Source organism: Rhamphochromis sp. 'chilingali', assembly GCF_963969265.1.
Source record: "Rhamphochromis sp. 'chilingali' genome assembly, chromosome: 21".
Taxonomy (NCBI): domain Eukaryota; kingdom Metazoa; phylum Chordata; class Actinopteri; order Cichliformes; family Cichlidae; genus Rhamphochromis; species Rhamphochromis sp. 'chilingali'.
In genome coordinates this window covers 30465087-30485181 of record NC_137949.1, presented here as the reverse complement: position 1 = coordinate 30485181, position 20095 = coordinate 30465087, and the positions used below count along the sequence as shown (strand labels likewise).

General features: G+C 41.3%; 1 protein-coding gene across 2 annotated transcripts in view; it reads right to left on the bottom strand.

The window, feature by feature from the left end:
* Window positions 1–20095, bottom strand: part of LOC308389590 (latent-transforming growth factor beta-binding protein 2-like) — a 92678-nt gene that overhangs the window by 54891 nt on the left and 17692 nt on the right. For both annotated transcript variants that reach the window (XM_080871073.1, XM_080871074.1), the window contains exon 3: window positions 17186–17456. In XM_080871073.1, coding sequence (XP_080727199.1) covers window positions 17186–17456 — 271 coding nt within the window. The remainder of the gene's footprint in view (window positions 1–17185; window positions 17457–20095) is intronic.

The window sequence follows — 20095 nt, the reverse complement described above, 5'->3', positions numbered from 1 at the left end:
TGAGTGTAAGTGTGCTCAGTGTGTGCAACAGAAAGTAGGACTCCTAAGAGACAAACATGGCATCTAGCTCATAGATTACTTAATCATACTTAATCAATTTTATAGAATAAAACATTGAAGTTTAATGGAACTGATTTTACTGAATCATTCTTTAAGCACTACAATGCTAAAATAAAATAACAGTGGGCCTAACACTGTATTCTCAGCGCCATACTGTTATTCTGGATCTCCACTAGAACAGCTATTATTTATTTGTATGCAATCCCTCAGTTTTATCACCATCAGAAACAAGTTATTTTAGCTCCCATATCTTTCAGGCCATCCTCTCAGTAAGCAAACTTACTTCTGATTGGTTGTCGGGTTCTGCAAACAGACTCATGTGCTTGTGAGCACCACATCCTCAACTTCCCGGTTTTGAGGTTCCAAAAACAAACTTTAAATCTTTTAAACAAAACTCAGTTTCTTGTTTTGTCAGCTTCTCAAATCAGTTGGACATCTATTCTCTGTAAATATTACGCTCATTACCTGCTTATTAGTGGACTTAGTCTTTCAGTCAAATGTTGTACGAGAACAAAAGTCTCTACTGTCACCCACAAAAAACGTGTCGAATAATCGTATGCAGAGATCTCTGTTTGGTCCTCTCCTGCACGAATCCAAGAGAAGAAAACAGTAACGGCAGTCTGAAGGTCGAACTTTTGGCTCACACAAGCGGACCTTCTTCTTTGAATCTTTGAACATGGTTAAAATGACCACCCACCATTGTATCAGTGTACATATGGCAGCACACTGCAGACATCTTAAAGCCATTTCACAGGAATAGATTGGCCAACAAAATATTAGGCAGCCAAAGAGAGTCTGTGTGTGGCTCGTCTTAGAAAAGTGTGTGATTAAACACATCAGATCTTTCCATCACACATTGTCTCTGCATGACTAGATTATGAACTCCTTGTTTTGTCTGACTGTGGCCAACCAGAGAGCAACATCCTGAGTGTTGCGTTGAACTGGAGGAAGTATTAAAACTGGGGTCGACGAACAAAGCTCGACCAGGGCTGCAAGGGGCCAAGTTTTTTCCCCAGTGAGCATTTCATTTGGGTCAATTACTGAGCCAGTGTTGCACGACCTGGAAGTTGAGCTCATGTGAGTGACCTGGAGGAGGCGCGTGCCTCTCAGACAGACAGGCAGACAAGCCTACCTGGGTCTAAGACTGATTTTGGAATGCCGGGATTCAGCCCTGCAAAAAAACAAACAAACAAAAAAACATCTGGATCCCACTGATCTGCCCTGACAGACAGGCAGTGAAGGACAAAGGTGAGCTATGCTGGATAGATCAAATAAACACTTGTACAAAACTGTGTTTTTTTTAAACCACACATCACAAATCAGCTCTGTTAACCCCCACACACACTCACAACAATAATCAAGCAAATAAACATGTGCGCACACGCACAAAAATGCATATTTGTCCACACAAAAGCAAACACAGACACACCATGTCCCAGCTGTCGTAGATATGGGCAGATTTTGGAGAAAGGATGTGACACAGGGAAACAAGAGGTGCTACTGCCAAGGTAATAACGGTGGACAGGAGGTGGCAAAAGACCATTACGCTTCCATGCTCAAATGTGATTGGGTTTTTCCATCACTAACAGTGACACCTGACCTGCAAGCATCCTGCCTCACTTCCTAGGCCTAGCCAGATGTTGCTCTGTCTACCTCTCGTATGTTCAATGGCAAAGTGGTTTCCTCCCAGTGTGAGCTCATGTTTACCCTCTCTGCCTGCAGATCAGGGAGCACACGGGGCAAGCACAACCTCACTCTGACGTCAAGGCCTCTGTGGCTTAAAGCGGAATCATTCCCCTCCCTTGTTCTGGGTGACTTGAAAGCAATTTCGAAGTTTACATGGGACATGGGCTGTACAGACAGATGGAAGTAATGTTTGGGGTATCAAGCAATGGCCATACAGTTTTAATTAAATCACTTAAGTCAGCAATAACAGAGCTGCTGAGCACATGGTACAAATTCTGAAATAAGGCAAATAAAAATGAATGGGAAAAAAAAATAATAGCTGCGTAGTTCTCAGTCTTTCAGCAGCTGGTATCATCTGACACTTTTCAGTTCAACAAAGCTACTTAGCATTTATGAAATCCAAAAAGCTCTCACCAAGCACCAATCAGAACAGACAACGCTAGCATGTAATATAGGTTGGTAAAGAGGAAACACATTCACTTGCCTGGTCACTTTATTAGGTACAACCTTTCAACTGTCAAGGACAATTACTAATCAGCCAATCACATGGCAGTGACTCGATGCATTTAGGCAAGTAAACATAGTCAAGACGACCTGCCTTAAGTTCAAACCGAGTAGGGGATTTAAGTGGCTTTGTTGCTTCTAAACGGGATAGCTGTTGGTGCCAGATAGGCTGTTCTGAGTATTTCAGAAACTACTGATTTACTGGGGGTTTCTACACATCCATCTCATGGGTTTGTGGTGAGAAAGGGAGAATCTTGTGAGCAGCAGTTCTCTGGTTTAAAAGACCTTATTGATCACAGAGGTCAAAGCAGAATGGTCAGAAGGCAACAGTAACTCAAATGCCAAAGCTATGCAAAAGAGCATCTCTGAATGCACAAAAAGCTGAACTTTTGACTAAGGCAGCTAAAGACAGGAAACTTAGTTTAAAATTCACGTGGGTTCGCTAAAATTTGGCAGCAGAAAAGTGGAACAATATTGCCTGGTCAGATGAGTCTAAATTTCTACAGTAAGATTAGGATGTTACAATCAGAAATGAGTGAAAACAACATAAAAGTATGAATCTATCCTGCTGTGTTGAGCCTGAGGAACAGGAGAGTAATAATGTGGATGTGCAGCAACTGTGTGATGATATCATGTCAATATGGACCAAAATCTCTGAGGGATACTCCGGCACCTTGTTTGAAGATTTAAAGCAGGCAAAAGGAGCCCAAGCAGGTACTAATAATGAAGCGTAGAAACCCAAGAGCTGACACCAAAAGACAGATAAGAACTTACTCAGATCTCCAGAAATTTGACTAGTACTGCTTCATGTTATTTAAATACTGAAAGGTTGCAGGGACATCTACTTCCCTTTCTGAATAATCAGAACCTTTTAACAAAAACAGTAAATATGAACTGACACCAAGACTGGAAATACCATTCTCAAATCCAATGCAAGCTTTAGAAGCAGGCAGTGGGTGGGCGTATGCTAAAGCATCAGTAAAATGTACATGCCGGTATACCAGATATTAAATCTGACTTTCTGGTGAGACGCTTTTATAGCATGAGAAAGACCCCGCCATCTCCCTAAAGCACAATTGCAGCACTTCACATGCAGACGTAAAATTGGTAGTCATCAGATATCACTCTCCAAAATAAGCACACATAATGTAATTTATGATTTCACTAGCAAGGCCCAAAGTAGTGCAAGCTTCTGAAATCATAAAGTAAAATGAGGTTATATCCATTTTATAGTTATAGATGCTCTGTGCTTGGACACTACCATATAGTGCAAAGTTTGTCTGAGTTAAGCCCATGAAATGAAATAATTCATGTTCAGAACATGTGCTCGGTAATTATATTCACAGAGAGAGAACGAATTCTGATAAATCTTGATCCAAACACTTGATCAAAGCATCAGCTCGTATCTGACAGCAAAGGAAGCCTCCAACTAAGACATGAAGTAACTGTCAGTGTCCACTATCACTCATTATCATTCATTTCACATGCATGGAAAACATTTAAAGCTAAACCTCATCACATCTGAAGAAATTACAAATCACATTCGGGGCCAAGAATATAAGCTCTACATGAATCAACACTGCAACACTTCCAAAACACTGCAAAAAGTATTATTTGGCACTCAGCTTGCGACATACTGTATCTTTGAACTCATTTAGCATTACAATATGTGAACATTAGCTCTCACAAAGGCATGACAGCCGGCGTGAATGCCTGTTCCAGCCTCGTCAGGCTCAAATGAGTTGGAGAGGAGGCATTTTTGGAGCACAAACAGTACACAGTTAAGCACTGTGAAAACAAGCCAATATCAAGAACTGGAGGACAGTCAAAAGGACTACAGATCCTCCAACTCAGTGACGCTTCCAAACAAAATAGCAGGTGTAGCATGAATTTTCATGTTAAGACTGTGATCTGTGGAAGGGCGAGGATAAATGTGGATAAAGTCAGCTATCTGGATTTGTTTAAGCACCACGAAACTCCAACAGCAGTTGCTCGAAAAGCACCGCTTCCAACCATCCCAGTGGTGACTGTTGTTTCTGTAAGTTGCCCGGTGTCTAGCCTTTTGCTCCGACAGAAATTCAAGATTTATCTAATGATCCTGCTCACCCCGAGCACTCGCTCACACACACATGCATGCAGTGACCCAGATTTTCAAGAACTGTTTACACCTTAAACTGTCTCCGTAGCCCACACTGCATGACGACGCCGGATAAGTGTTTATGCGAAGCACAGCGCAGTAATGTATGGGCCACAGCTGATTCATTCACTAACAGTTCTGTCTCTGAGGCGCTTTCATTACCCACTGTCTCTATAAATCTCCTTGCTATATAAAGCACACTTGTCAGTTTAACGTATTTCAGGCAGAAACCGTTTTTTCTGGCCTCAGGATGCTGAATAAGTTGGAAAGGTCAGGACTGTGTGATATTAAATGGTTTTTCACTAGCTTGCTCACCACTTGAAGCTCAGCACATGTCCAACCTGGTATAGCACATTTTTCATTTTGATTTGTTTGAGAATACCAAAGTCTGTAGCCACATGTAATGGCTTGGGTTGTTGACTTCTAGTAGCTAATGCAGAAAATAGGCTGATACGAAGAGCTTGTCTGCTTGTTAGATGGAGCCATTTGGCTTTGACGAGACTGTCAAAACAAGACAGTCTGACAGTAGGCAGAAGTGTCTGGCACGAGCATCCCAGTCTGGGTCACAGTGGCTCTCAGCCTTGTCACTTGGTCCAGTTTTAGTTTTCTTTCTGTGGAGTAGGACATAACCTCTGGAGCGATGAGTGGCAAACCTCTGAATCCATCAGCAGGTTTAAAACCAATCAACAAGAGTCACTCAATAGCGCTGAGGAAAATCGAGTCATTATTCTTCTTATTTAAACAAAAAGTTAAATAGCTCCATTTACCTCTTTCCAACATGGAACATCAGCCAAAAGAACCCTTATTACATAAGAGCTGAGCATAATTAGGGCAATTTGAAGCCTACTTGTTAAATGGGGAAATAAATGACGGTCATCAAAGACCAAGTGTAAATCAAAGTTTACTCACATCCATTTCATTCAGAGGAAGCGCTAAACGCTGTTGTTCGGCTCAAAAAGTTATGTTTGGATATGCATATCATCGCTCAAACTGAAGGGGGGGGAGCACAAAACTGGGAAAAAATGTGCAAACAGCAGCTGAAACAATGAAAACCTTGTACTACTCAACCACTGCAAACACTGTTGTTGGCAACAAAGAAAAGAGAAGATTTATGAGCGTATTCACGACAGACGTGCACTTTCGCAGTCAAAGAGGGAGCACTGTGAACTGTACGGCGCACTTTGCGAGGGGGTACAAAAAGTTTGGGGTATAACAAAGTATGCTGGCCATTTTCCAAAGCTTTCCAAAGGTTCCTACTATGCGGCAAAGTAACGGTTACGAGATCTGAACTCGGAAAGAATTAGCCACGCAGCTAACAAACAAACAAAAAAAACATTAAACCGAGAACATCTTTGAAACAGACAGAAATCATCCATCTTTGTGTACAATATTTTACAATTGAGAACGTCAGCAAGGACATTTTTCAGCAAAATCTCTACAGCAGATGGTGCTCCGCATTACACAGACTAAAGCCTGCAGACAAGGAGGGAGAGTGCACACTGTTGAAACTAGTCCCAGGAGGTGTTATTCAAGAACATACACACTTGACTCTTGTTCGTGTTTTGCTATTCAAATCCCAGTAGTGTTGTGAATCTGTGTGATGGTCCAAGACTCCAACCACAATGTAGCAAGGAAAATAGAAAATATTCCAGATTAGCAGTAATGATACTTGAAGGATGGCTAAGAGTCTCGTTGCCAACTATGACTTGTTTGCTTCAGAATTTGATTTAGCTAAATCTGAGCTGTTTGTATCTGATATTTGATAAGAAATTAATTACTCATTGGATATTTTGAGTCTATTTTGGTTTTTGCTTTGAAATCATAGCCTTGTTTTGCCATATTCGATCTCCCCCGCCCCCCAGGAAAATGGGGGAGATGCTTGGTTAGGAGACTTTGGTCTGACTTAACAGCCTTGGTGTATTTTAGGAGGTGAAAGAAGTCTGAAACAGAATTTATTCTTTCTTACCAACCCAGTCAACGCACCAAACCATCTGCACCACCGGTGGCCAAAACCCCACTGCGGTCACACATCTCATTCCTCAGACTTTATGGAGAACACTCTGATCCATTCATCATTCGCCACCGAGGTCCCTGTGTGTTTCTTTCAATAAAACCCTGAGGTCTGATCCTAAACATGCACCAATAAATATAATATCCAACCCCAAGGACACTTTCATTTTATTGTTGTTGTGTCCTTCCTCATAGCAACAAGGTCATGCAATGGCATAGTGGTAAAGTTTGTGCTCAGTGAAACTTCAAAAATAACTCAACACCAGCCTCTGTCACATTACAGTCTTACCCTAAATTACAGCTTTTTGTGAATGTTTAATGTCTGGTAGTAAATGTTTTGACCTCCAGAGTCTTGGCGTTTGTCGCAGCATCTTTTGCAGGATAATCATGCTGATATCTGAGTCTTAGATTGAAGCAAATATCTTAACGGGTCACAAAATATGCCTCATCTCCTCCTCGACCAAGCTTAAATGTGCTGCACAGGCAAGAGAGTGATAACGGTCTATTCATTTAAGTTGTGGCAAGAAAAAATAAAGAATTTTTCCAATATTCGTGACTTTTTCTCTTTCCACTGTATATGAAAATGAACAAATTTTAACTGAGTGCACCTTTGAAATTCAATTTAAATGTGCCAGAAGTGCCAGTGGTCCAACATCTGTCCCATAATATAAAGTATGAATAAAAGGAAACACCTAGTCACTGGAACATGTGCATTGCTTTAACGATAAGCTCCTCTCTACTAAAACAGGTTTTTCTCGTATACGTGGCCGCATAAGGCCAAACATCAGTGAGCAATTAAGGCCCAGTCTTTCTTTGATAACATCTCTAGTCATTATGACTTGGATAATTGTGGGTCCTGGCAGAATATTCCCCCTTGTGAAAATATGGGTGTGTCTAAGGGCTTATCGCACCAGCCACGGAGGCTGGATTAAATCATGTTCTCTCTGTCTGGACGGCCTTCCAGGAATCCCACTAGTAGCAGCCAGAGCCTGGGTGAAATGAGTTACAGTGGGGCTGGATTGATTCAGAAAGCTTTTTATTCTCCCCCAGGGGAAGAGTCTTATATTAGTGCAACAACTGGGCCTGGTGCACCATGGAAAGCAGAAAAGGGTCTTGAGAAATTGACTGAGCAAAGACTGTTATTTGGATCAGCCGAAGTGCCGCGCAGACAAATGAAGAGATGAAGTTCCACTTAATTTTATAGGTATAACTTCCCCCAGCGTCTGCATGAAAATAGATTTTCTGTAAATCTGACCTCACTGAGGTTTGCCGACATTACATGATCAAAACACATGACTCCTGCCGTCTGCTCAAACGCAGCGCAGGCCAGCACCTGTGAAATAATCAGCTCCCTTTTTTTATCTCCGGGGGGTGGGAGGGGGCAGGCAGTAGCCGTGCCAATGTGCCAAGTTTTCGCCTCAGCATTTAAAAAGCAGGGTTTTCAAATCCAGGAAGCAGTGAGTCTGGATGAAAGAAAATCAGTGTGGTTGCTGTGGTTCAGGGGCCAGAACCAAAATGCCTGCAGGCCTGGTGAGCTGAGAAGCCATTTAATATTCTCCCGTTTATTGTAGTTGCTCTGATCATTAACTTAGTAAAAATGCCGCAAGACAGGTCAGCAGGAAGAGCCATTACCAACTGCTGACTGAGGCTATATATGCTGGTCAGAGTCATATGTCAGACTGCTTTCACGATAAGCCAAAAAGGGTTTCCATTTAGAAGAGTGATTAAGCAAATTTTTGAATTGGAATATAATGCTGGTTTGAAAAGAAATTTTACAGGGACCACAGGGCAGAAATGTAGACATGAACAAGTCCCGCTTTTGGAGGTCTACTTTTGTATAGTTTTAAACTTTTGGAGGTCTACTTCATCCCCCAGTGGAACCCACAGGAACCCTACATCCTGACATCTGAATGGATTAACTGGTCCCATGCATAGCCATACTGCTAATTCATGCTTTCAACACCATGCCCCATATCTGGGAGATGTGTCTGATTGATGCTATCTCCATCTGCCTCAGTGCCGGAGGTGGAGGCCGGAGAGCATTCCGGGACAGGCGTGCTTCTTTCTTTCTATAATTGCTGTACAGTATTTGTCCGTCCGACAGCTGCATCTGCACAGGCCAGCTTGATGAGGTGGATTTGGCCACGGACGCAGAGCCCGCTGGCACGGCGACTCAGAGAGAGTGTTTCAGATGGGGCTTTAGGAGAGGTGGGACGGGGGAGAGAAAGACATATCTGTCCCATGCTGACTGCTGAGTTCTCTATGGTCCTTTGTTCCCTCTGGCCCAGCAGGAAGCCAAACACTCATGGGACTCGTTTGGCTCTGTGATTGTAGGAAAAAAAAAACACCAACTCTTCCTGGCCTGGCTCGGTTAGTATTGTTGTGTGTTAAAATTGCTCACATACAGCAATCTAGAATACATTTAGATGTGCATAGTAATAAGTGTAATGAAAAATAGCTGATCAATCTTTACTATTTCACGCTGAGACGAATTTAACACGCCTTTTCTATCATGTGGAGGGTTCACTTAAGGACAGTGTAGCCTCCATAGCTCTACTCTGGCATATTAATGCGAAAGCAAAGGGACCCCCTGCATCCTCCAATACCACATCAAGTCCTGTAAAACCACAACAGATGACCTTAAGCCATACTCCAGAAAGCCCTGGGCCATTCACAAATTTTAAAAAAAAAAAGCTCACCAGGGATTGAGCTTCAGGGTACATGTCAAGTTTGCAACATCAGCACAAAATACTGTATAAACAAGCAGAAAGCCGGTGAACCTGACTCCACACAATTTCACTCCCATGCCGGGAGACAAATCAGTCCTCTAGACATGCAGTCATATGCCTGGTTTAGAAGAGAGCCCTATTCAGAGGAGAGCAGCACACACAACCTGCTGGAATTAACTTTTACCCCTTTACTATACTTTAACCATACTTCCTGTGTAGCTCTCCTTGTTTTTGGGAGCAGCCAAAAAAAGAGGATGATTCTATACAGTTCTTCTTTGAGTAGCAAAGCAGACTGCCAGGTGATACAGTCAGAAAACTTTCCCAGGCTGAGCCTTGGATATATGTTTCAGTCATAAGAAAACACTTATCTGATCAAAGTTATAAGTTTCAAGTGCAACATGTGATGTAAAGCTAATGTGGGATTTGGGCTGCTCTTAATTTATTATCCTCTCAACTCAGTTGTATTAACAGAGGCTTCCTGAGCGAATATCCACTCCTGCCTTTCTGCATTTAAGCTCTTTGTCTCTCTTGCGTCTGATACCTGAAATTCCTCGGCAAGCATTGTGATCATTGCTCCTAAGAAAACTGGCGATAACAGCAAAACAATAATTCAGCGCAGGTGCAGAGTACACCTAGGGGATTTTGACAGGTCCCAGCAGCGCTGGTGGTGTGGTTTGTCTGGAGTGGGAGTGAAAGCAACCAGTGATCCATGATTAACATGGAAAACTGCCACTACAACCACAGTTTCCTCTGAGAAATGGCTGTGTGGCTATGTACAAAGCCTTGAGTCAACAAGCCACATAACCGCCAGCCCTATTAGTCACTAGGAAAATGGTGGGGCCGATATAAGCAGAGAACCTGTACGTATGACCAGAACACTGGGCGTTTTTCTTTTTCTTGTAGTAATTCAAGTGAATTACTTGTGAGGAAATTCAAACAAAGAACCAGTGTTGATGACACAATGATCCAATTTCGTTTTATCCACTACTTCCAATATTAGTGGCATTTAAACCCAAAGTTATATTTCCTACCTGACTGCACTGAATCATTTTTTGTGAAAAGACTGAATCTGACAATACTGAACGACTTTATGTTGTACATTTTGAGCACATCATAGTGATTATTAATCAGATTGATTGTATTATATGTTTTATACTTATTCTAACAATGATAATAAATTTGATTAAATTACTATTAGCATTGTGGCTGCAATCATTCAATATAATCAGTGTGATCACTTTGTTCAATTTGCTTTACATTGTCTGTCTATGAACAAGATGTTTTAGGGTTCACTGTAACAGTCAAATTATCTGTGTGCCACCACAATCTAAAATGAAAGAATAAAACTCCTGCTACGCTATGTGGAGCAGTGGTTTGGTGGATTAGCACTGTTGCCTCACAGCAAAGAGGTCCTGGGTTTACCTCCAACCATTTGGGCTTTCCGTGTCATGTTTGTAGGTTCTCTCTGACTATTCCTGCTTCCGCACGCAGTCCAGCTACATGAATTTGGTGGAGTTTGGTTTATCTAAATTGGTGTGAATGTGAGAGCGAATGGTTGTCTTTCTCTCTGTATTAGACCTATGCAGAGTGCACTCTGCTTCCTGCCTTATGGCTGCTGGATAGGCCCTGCATTGGGTAAGTGGAAAACGATGGATGACAATCAAAAATCAACTGAAGTGTTGGCTTTAATTTACTGGTCTGATTTTTCTTCTCACATTAAACAGTGAACTTTGGACAGATAAAAGTGGAAACTCTACCTCAGGCCTAGAAATCTGCCTTTTCTCCAAAATTAGAAGACATTACGTTTGACCAAAAACAAATTATGGGGCCTGTTTCTGGTGGGTTTCCGTCCCACAGTTCAAATATATGTGAGGTTAATTGGTTTGTACGTTTCTAAAAGGTTTCATATTGTACAATGTCACTGCACTGTGTAAAACTGAGGTTTAAGCATAATCTCAGTAAGGTACAAACCACCATGTTACAGAAGGGTATAGTAGCAGTACCATCATGGGCACCACGATGTATCACTATAGCTAGAATAATGTACTTTCTTTTGCTGAAAGTGTGTCATTTATTTTCTACTGTGAAAGTCTTCAGACCTGAAGTCTAGTCTAAACATAACGGCTTGAATTCTATGTGGTATGAATTGCAGCTTTGTTATCTATGTAGCTGCCGACGCTGGCCCTGAGTCAGATCATGTAACAGACCAGAGAGAGATGACCTTTAGAGGGGTAACCTGCATGCAGCATACATCCTGCTCTACCCAGCTTTGTTTCCTGCAGAGAACTGATGTCAGAGAACGGCAAGGCAGTGAAGATTATATGAAGGACTCATGGTGGTGGTGGTGAATACACCCTTTACACATGATCATTGGCCCTGACCTTCATACCAGGGGCCAACTGTGATCTACAGAATCTAATGCTGACATCCCACCACAGACATTACAAGAAACACTGAAATGCATTTGTTCTACAGGTCAGAGGAGGAAGCAGTTATTGGCTTGCCATATACAATGTGCTGAGTTTTACGTTTTATGGTTAATCCCACAAAACAGGCAGTTAGGACATTTGGGACAAAGCTGAAGGGGGTCGGAAGAGAGGCTTAAGACTGAAGACAGGAATACAGGAGGAGGGAGTATGACAAGGAATTGTGCTTCCCAGAATCCCACAGCAAAGGAGGCTCCTCATATGTTTTGTCCATCCCACCAAGACTTTTATTTTATGCCGTCAAGCATAAATTCATTCAGTGGGGGTATTCATGGTGCACTTTATTCTCAGTCCCCCCACAAAAAAAGGCAGACAACAAAAGAAACAGTTTTTCTTGATGGAAGAATTTATCACCATGGATGAGATCATTTCTAATAAATAAGAAGTTAAAAAATATGTGATAAAAATAATTTAGATAAATTATTCATAGTCAAACCTAGGTCAACATAAAGACACGTGGCCATGAATAGAAGGTGAGGGTCTTAACTGAAGAGAAGACATGTGAATGGTTTTTAAATATTCCACATTTTTTGGCAGATTTGATTTATTCTACTTCATAAATGTACAAAGACTAGAAGGAAATGCAGAGAGATGAGGACAAAATTATAAGACCTTAACTTGGTTGGTCATGAGATCGGACAGATGCTGAGCTGCCGCTCAAACAGTCAAGCACTGTTGATAAGCACGCATTTGGCATACTGTATATGATGCTGGCTAACTGGCTGCCTGTACAGATGTAAAGACATTTGGCTTATTTGGCTTAGTTGGGCTAAACATCTGAATAGGTAACTGAATAAACAATTTTTACACAATGAGCTAATAATGAGCTTAATTCTTTTTTCTTCTAAACAAACTTAAAGAGGTTTTTTTGAGAAAAAAAAGCTAGATGGAAGCCTAGAAAATAACAGAATACTGTGACTTGCAACAAGAAAACATAAAATTTTGCATGAAAAAAACAACATACTTTTGATCCATGCATGAGCTTAGGAGAAGACAGAATCAAATTGATATGGATTAACAGGGGCGTGTAATAGGAATGGACTGTACACTGAACCATCCTGGAAGACAAAGACCAAGCAGTTTCAAAAACCTGGCTATCACCATCCACCAGCCACATCAACAGCAAAGTGGGATACAAAGAGTGCAGAAGAGGAAAAGCAAGCCGAGGTGTGAGGAGCTTTGAAAGCTAGGAAGAAGTCACTGCAGCTCTGTCAGATGAATCTGGTCCTTTTAAGAAAAAGAGGGTGATAGGTGTAAAAAAGTTCTCAAAAGAAGCCTGACTGCAGAAAAGTCATACGTAGACTGTAAGATGAACTTCTCCTGAGTCTTGCAACAATCCAGCTGCCTCACAAGGTGAGAATACCTCCAGAGTGATATTTGACTCTTTTAACCTTGAGTAATATTACATTATAACATTATGATAAGGTATTTTGAATCCCAAAATAAATTATTTTGTGTTGTTTGTGCATAACAATGCTCAAGTGAGGCCTCAGTCACACCTGTTGGCGAACATCTGGAAACCTCCGGTCTCTAAGGAAAAATGTGCATTCTCTGACCAGTTGCGAGTGATTGCTGGAGGTCGCTGCCAATTGCTGTAAAACCGGTACAACCCCATTCATACAGGCTTAGAGACTAATCAGTGACTCCCTGGCAACTAACCATCACTAGGGCAACGTCTGCATTATGCAACTGGTTGGCAAGTGGTTGCTGGTAGTTGCTAGTAGTTTTCACTGAAAAAAAGTGTTGGTTGCAGCAGTAAGGCAAAACTTTTACTTTGAAGTTCCTCATTTCTACAGCTTGAAGTCTGTGTCTTCCATGCAAACTACGAGCAATCTCCTAGTGACCAAAGTAATCACAAGCGCACCCTCTTTCCAGCTAGCAACTACTCACCAACTGGGTGGGGAATACATTTTTTTTCCCTAGACAGGAAGTTGGCAGGAGTTCATTAGCTACACTCTAGGCCTGTGTGTCTGAGGCCCAAGTAATTTCATATTTACTTATTTATTATATAACACAATTAAAAACATAAATGGAAAACCAAAGAAAATAAATATTTTAGTCAAGTGTTGACATCCTAATTTCTTTCATGCAATGGCAATTTGAAAGATGATGTTGCACCATTCTCTATTTGGTTACTGAGTAAATAGTTAAGTAAAAACACTCTGTAACAAACTTACCAAACCACAATATGAATTTCGGTTACTCTGTGCCTAATCAAAAAAAGCCTGAGTCCAGACGCAGAAGTTTTGCTGACCTGCCGAAAACTGAGGAAAGTATCAGATTCTCAGAGATGTTGACAAACCTCAGCCGCAGACACTACACTTTCCCTGTCTGCCGCCTCCTGACATTTGCGCAGTTGGGCTTCAAAGCTGAGTATTGACTGGACAGTGAAGAGGCCAAGCAACGTGTCTGGACAGAAGAATTACAACAGATCCGACTACAGTATATCCTGGAACTTCATGTTACCTTGTTGACTTTTTCTCTTGTTATCATTGTTTTTGTTCTTTCCCTCCTTGTTTGACTCATTCCTTTTCTACACTATTTCTTACTCTTGGCGCCACTTGACAGGCAGGGTTAGTAACAGGGTGCTGCTGACATAACAAGCCAACCCTGCTCCAAGTAAGACATATATAGTACCTCACACCTTCTGTAGTAGAATAATTACAGGAGACTGGCTGGATGCTGCATGTACCGGGAAACTGCTATCTCAGTATATAAGTGAGGGCAAGGCCAGCATGATCTATCTCAGCCTGAGCATCTGTCCTCCCCTCTCCAGTCTTCTTACTCTTTCATTGAGCCTTGGCACCAGTCTTTCTAGCTTACTCTCACTCTCTGTGACCTCACGTTGCTCACGCTTTCCTGGCTTTGAAAACAGTGGAACCTCAGCCTGATATATGAAACCGAGACTTGCATCTACCACTTCTCCAGAGGGAGCACTGTTCCACCCCTTAAAGATCATTCTAGGCTGACAATGCAGAAAATCTGCAACAGTTCACAAGGGCTAAGCTTTAAATGTGAATCATACAAGCGCTCAAATAGTTTCCTGGAAGTGTTCAGAGTCAAGTATTCTAATAGCTATTTGATTAATGTTTAAATGAAGACATTTTATAATGTTGGCCGAAGCATTTATTTTGTTCAGAAAATGACAGAGAAATATGTTGGTCACAACAACTAATGCTTGGAAATTTGGAAACTTAATAGCACTTCTTACAAGCAGTTAGTCAGCTTCGGCAGAAACACGACAGTGAAAAAGTCATAGCTGGGGTATTCATGATTCAGAAACACTGTCGGCTTCGAAACAATGTTGAACCTGCAGCCAAGTCTCACTATTTATCCCAGATCAGTGAGTCAGGACGCAAATATGTCCTGTGAGTCAAGAACAAAGCAAACATATGCATAGCAACTGTGCAATCTTCAGAAGTCTTGTATTGATTAAAAGATTTACTATGACTTCAAGATAATTGTTTTAGGAAGGAGGAAAGGGAAAAAAACTCTTTTATGAACCATCTGCCAAAACATTTCGTTAAGTTTTATTGTGCTACCACAAACACGTGCATAGTTCATCCAGCATAATTCCATAATACTAGCGAAAAAGCCCAAAAAGACACAAGACCCTGGCAATTAGCAAGAGGAGCGCCATAAATGTCAGACATAATTGAGCATTTTTCAGTGGGTTGGTGGAGAGAAATTACCCAAATGACAAATTGTCCAAAAAAGGAAATGATGATCTCAGTGTCCAAACGAATTATGGCACTTAAACTGACTTTGAGCGGATTAGAAAAGCACTGGGCCCGAGCCCAAAGTAGAGCACAAATTGACAAGATAAGTCTGAAGCTGTAAGCAATAAAAATCCATCAAAATATTCCCGGAAACAATTACTCCATTTCAACATCATTGACCAAAAATATGGCTCTAGTCATGGTAAAGTGATTAATCAAACCAAAAAGCCTTTTCCAACAAGATTGGAACTAAAACAGTCAGTCATCCAAGCCAAGAAACTATTAAGCCTGTCTGATTAGCAGTCTTTGGAGAATTTGCTGAATGCGCTGTGAAAGAGGCCTTCATCTGAGCAATTATTAGCTGGATACATTATAGTCGCAAAGTTATTCCAATAAATCCAAGAACAAGCAGAACTGGTCAAAGCTTAAAGAAAGAAAATAATCTCCTTGTACTATTTTAAGAGCAAATAGCATGGGACGCACCATGTTAGGTTTTCCTACCTTTTACAGATTTAACTTAATACTTTTCAGAGCAAGTCAGAAAATTCATACTTGCTTTATTTGATATTAGTTCTACTTAGTGTGTATTAAGGATTTAACATATGAACCCAGTCATCTGGCTTGATTTATTGCAATGGTAAACATATCCAGCACTAAAGTTGTTGGTAATGAACTGCTGTTTGTTCATGAGCCTTTAGATAAATTCTAAAAGCACAACGTGTCGATTTTCTGTAAGCCTGTCTGTATGAGAGCAATTGTAGCTGAAATAAATATCTCAAAACCACAAGAGCTGTATATTCACATGCATTCAACAGTGAAGTGAAAGGAAAAATCTGATGATGAGATAAAAAAGCAGGTTGAAATCTTATTCTTTATTTGCTCAGATTAGTTTTTCACACTCTCAGCTCTCTGCTCAGTTCAGCTACGGTTTGTCTGCTGCTCTGCACAGCCAGCAACCTGCCCGGTTCTCTATGTGTCCATAATCTGCTCTGTCACGTCTCAATATTCCATCTGTGTCCCGTTCAGCCTGAAATAATTATTCGTCTTTTATCTAACTACAGTCTGCTAGCTGCTACATGAATGACAACAGATGGCTAATCTGGTAATTGCTAATAGTAACACGGCTAACGTCAACATGTTAACACTAAAGATAACGGTTTAATAGTTTCGGTGTTGTTGAAACGGTATCTTTACTGAAAACCTTCATAAAGTGTTCAGTGTTATAAACATTAACTACTTCAGCTTTTTGTGAGCAGAGGAGCTTTGTGTTCGTCTGTCTGTAGCAGTTGTGAGTAAGGTAGAAGATGCAAAGATGGCACTGTTGGCATCAATACTGCTGCAGGAGTATCTTAATAATCTGAATATCCTTTGTTTTTTTGGGGGGGGGGATAATCAACCTACTACCCAGTGCATCACCGTGTCCCATGAATCACTGTCCTGAAAGGAAATAAACTAAAGTGACAAAAACGTTTTTTGTGCCAGGCTGCTAAAATGCTTTTAAATTCCCTGTAACATGAGAGTTAGTCAGAGCTCATTCACAAGTCTCCAGTGGCCAGTTATGAATTCACATTTTTTAGCTTTTCTCATTTTCAGCTTTTTTTTCTTTTTTTAAACTGATATAGGACCTTCTACACTTTCTTGCACTTTTCAGTAAATCTAATGAATGAAATAATAAGTTATTGCTAGTTTGTTAGCTGATAGCTTGCAAACCACGAGTAGTACCTGCTGTATGTCATAACCTTTCCAGTGTGGCAGGCCTCAGTTTCTAGCTGAGAAAAGGCTTTAGTCTTCTGAGCACTGGCAAAGCTATGGGCTATTTCTGCCTAAAATAAGAAGAGTTAGGTAATCACTTACGCAGTGTGGGCTGGCTGTCTTGTAGTCGAAGGTCGTGTGGTCTTGGCCTTTGTGGTATCAATGGTGTCTCTTTCTGAGGGCCTTTTCTGTGATTGGTCTTTCTGGAAGGGGTTGGTGCCAGGTTGAACACGCCTCAGGGCACCTCTATCACGGATGTACACCTGTTCTGGAGCCACCTCTTCACAGCGGGCGCCCTGGAAGCCTGAGCGACACACGCAAGTATGTGGCCGGCTGCATGAGCCACGGTTTTGGCAGGGGGGCTGACAGTCAGCTGAAGAGAGACCACAGATGGAGATCAAGTTATCAGCAGGTCAAGTCAAGGCATGTACCCCCTGTGTACGAAAGGGCAGAAACAGAAAAGGCTTTGCCTGAACACAAGGGTCCACTTTAAATTGATTTAATCGAGGGGTCGTTAGTTTCACTTTTTAACCAAGTTGCTCCTATTCCTTCAGCAGAGCCCCGACCTAAGAGCCTGTAGGGGCTGTCAAGCACAATTTCTCTTGTGTTTTAAACTGACCTGTTTAGTCTAAATGTATATAATCACTTAGATTAAATCCTTACCCAATTTCACTCTGAGGTAAAGCCTTTAAGACAAGTTCATGGCTCTTTCCAGTGAAGCTGGTATTTCTATATACAGAGCTTTCCTAAAAAGACCTTTTGTCTCTGATCTAGAGTCCAGTATGTGCGTTCACTATAGCGCAGCCAGTTCAAAAAGGTAATAAAAGCAAGCAATCATAAAAAATGAGCAAATAGGAAAAACTGTACAGAAGGCCAACTGCAAATATCTGACACTTCATCAAAGAAATGTCTTGTAAAGCTGAAAAACAAACTAAATCTGATGGGGCTTACGGTACTTAAGAGATGAATGTGTGCATAATATTTATCAATAGTCTGAAAATACAACGTACTGAGGTTATTTCATGGTCATGGAAAAATAATCTATGTCACTCTACAAGCCCACCCACATCCTCCAGACACTTCAAATACTGAAAAACACTGTGGCACGCAACTTACAGGAAATTCTGACTGATACTAATATTATACTGATATTTTGGAGTGAAACTTGAAACCAATTTTCAGCAATTAAAATTTTTTGATGTATTAATATTTGAATATTACAGTTTTATCACGCAATGTTCTTGACATACATGCATACAGTACTGTGCAGGTCTCAAGCTATCCCTCTTTTCTTCATATTTTCTTACAAAAATGCAAAAAGGGTTCAGAGATTTTTAGAAACATGCAGACATAAATGGAAGAACAGAGTCTGCACAATTCTAACAAGCTCGAAAGTCAATGTTTGGTATGACCACCTTATGACAGCCTAAACTCTCTTATCCAAGCATTCTTGCCAATTTTGTTTAAATAGTCTTCAGGAATAGTGCTCCAGGCTTCATGACGGACATTTAAAGGTCTCCTTTCGGTGTTGGCTGCATTTTGTTTCATTGTCTGTCAAGACAATCGCACATTGATTCAGTAATGTTGAGGTCCAGGTTCTGGGAAGGCCAGTCCATGTTTTTCTATGCAGGCATACTTTTACAGTATTGGTACTGTGTTCGGGATCATCGTCAAGCTGAAAACTGAAGCTGTTGCCCATCAGAAGCTTTACCATGTTTTACCAATGGCTGGAGACATTCCCTTCCTTAAGAACAGCATTTTGACAGCCACCCTTCCACTGACACCATTTCTCAGGAGGCTTCTATGAACAGTCGATGGATCAGCTGAAGGACCAGGTCCTATATCAGGTTTTTGCTGGGGGGGGGGGGGGGGGGGGGGTCTCTTTCTTAAGGAAATGACTTTCTGATATACTGTTCTTTTAGGCCTAATACTTCCTGTTTTGTCACTCGCCCAGTTTCCTCAGACTTTTTTAAGGACACACTGCACACTGTGCCAAGACATGCCAGTCTTTGCTCCCATTTCTTTAGTTGAAAAATGCCAAATTACCCTGAACAAGACTCAGTCCTGTCTATTGCATATGATGTATTAAACACAAACAAATATGCAATAACTGCTTATTAGCTTTCCAGAAGTGTATTTCATGGACTCCTTAGCAACTTGCCGTAAAGATGCTACCACAATGATTTGCATACTCTGCTACATGTGCTACAGAGAGCGCTCAGTGGAGGCAGGGCTGCTCAAACTTATGTGGTGATGTCAAAATTCGTTTTCGAATTGCTCCGCAAAGTTTTCATATTGACTGTACCACAGGATATTTATGTTGATACCATATATATATCAATATCAAGCAGCTCTAATACAGATAATAAGCTCTCAATCTCGGGATACGAATGTATGCAGTTGACGGCCCTCGAGGATTCATGGCATTATCCTCAAACACTAAATCGAGCCACTGGTCTGTAGTGGCTAAAGCAAACAGCGGCGCTCTGTCAACATGGCTATGGAATGCTATTGACACAGATGCTGGAGTGGACACTGACAAATCACAGGCAGGAACGCAGCCACAGCTCTTGGCAGTGAGGAGCGCTGGCAGTCAGATGGACCCCACTGGGTGCGACCGGCGCTCTACCTGCTGCACACTTCCTGTTATTGCAATACTGGTATGACTTTGGACATTTTATGTTTCCTTTTAGTCTTGAGCAAAAGCACAAGAGGACCCCGAGGATGCTGTTTCTGATGACAGCAGATCAAACTGACAGGAGGAAACACGACAGCGCTGTGTAACAACTGTGGCGTCACACATTTACTTTCAAAGATAAGATATGAGTGCCAAATCTGCGTTTGTAGCTCTGTTTTTTGGTTTTCACATTAGAGCCCTTGAATAGTTAATTGAAAACCACTACATTATGCATCGTCAGGCTGTGGTATGATCAGAAATCCTAACAAATTGCGGCTTAAATATCAGACATTCACCGCTCTTTTCAGTTTCATGGTGGAGCACATTTTATTTAG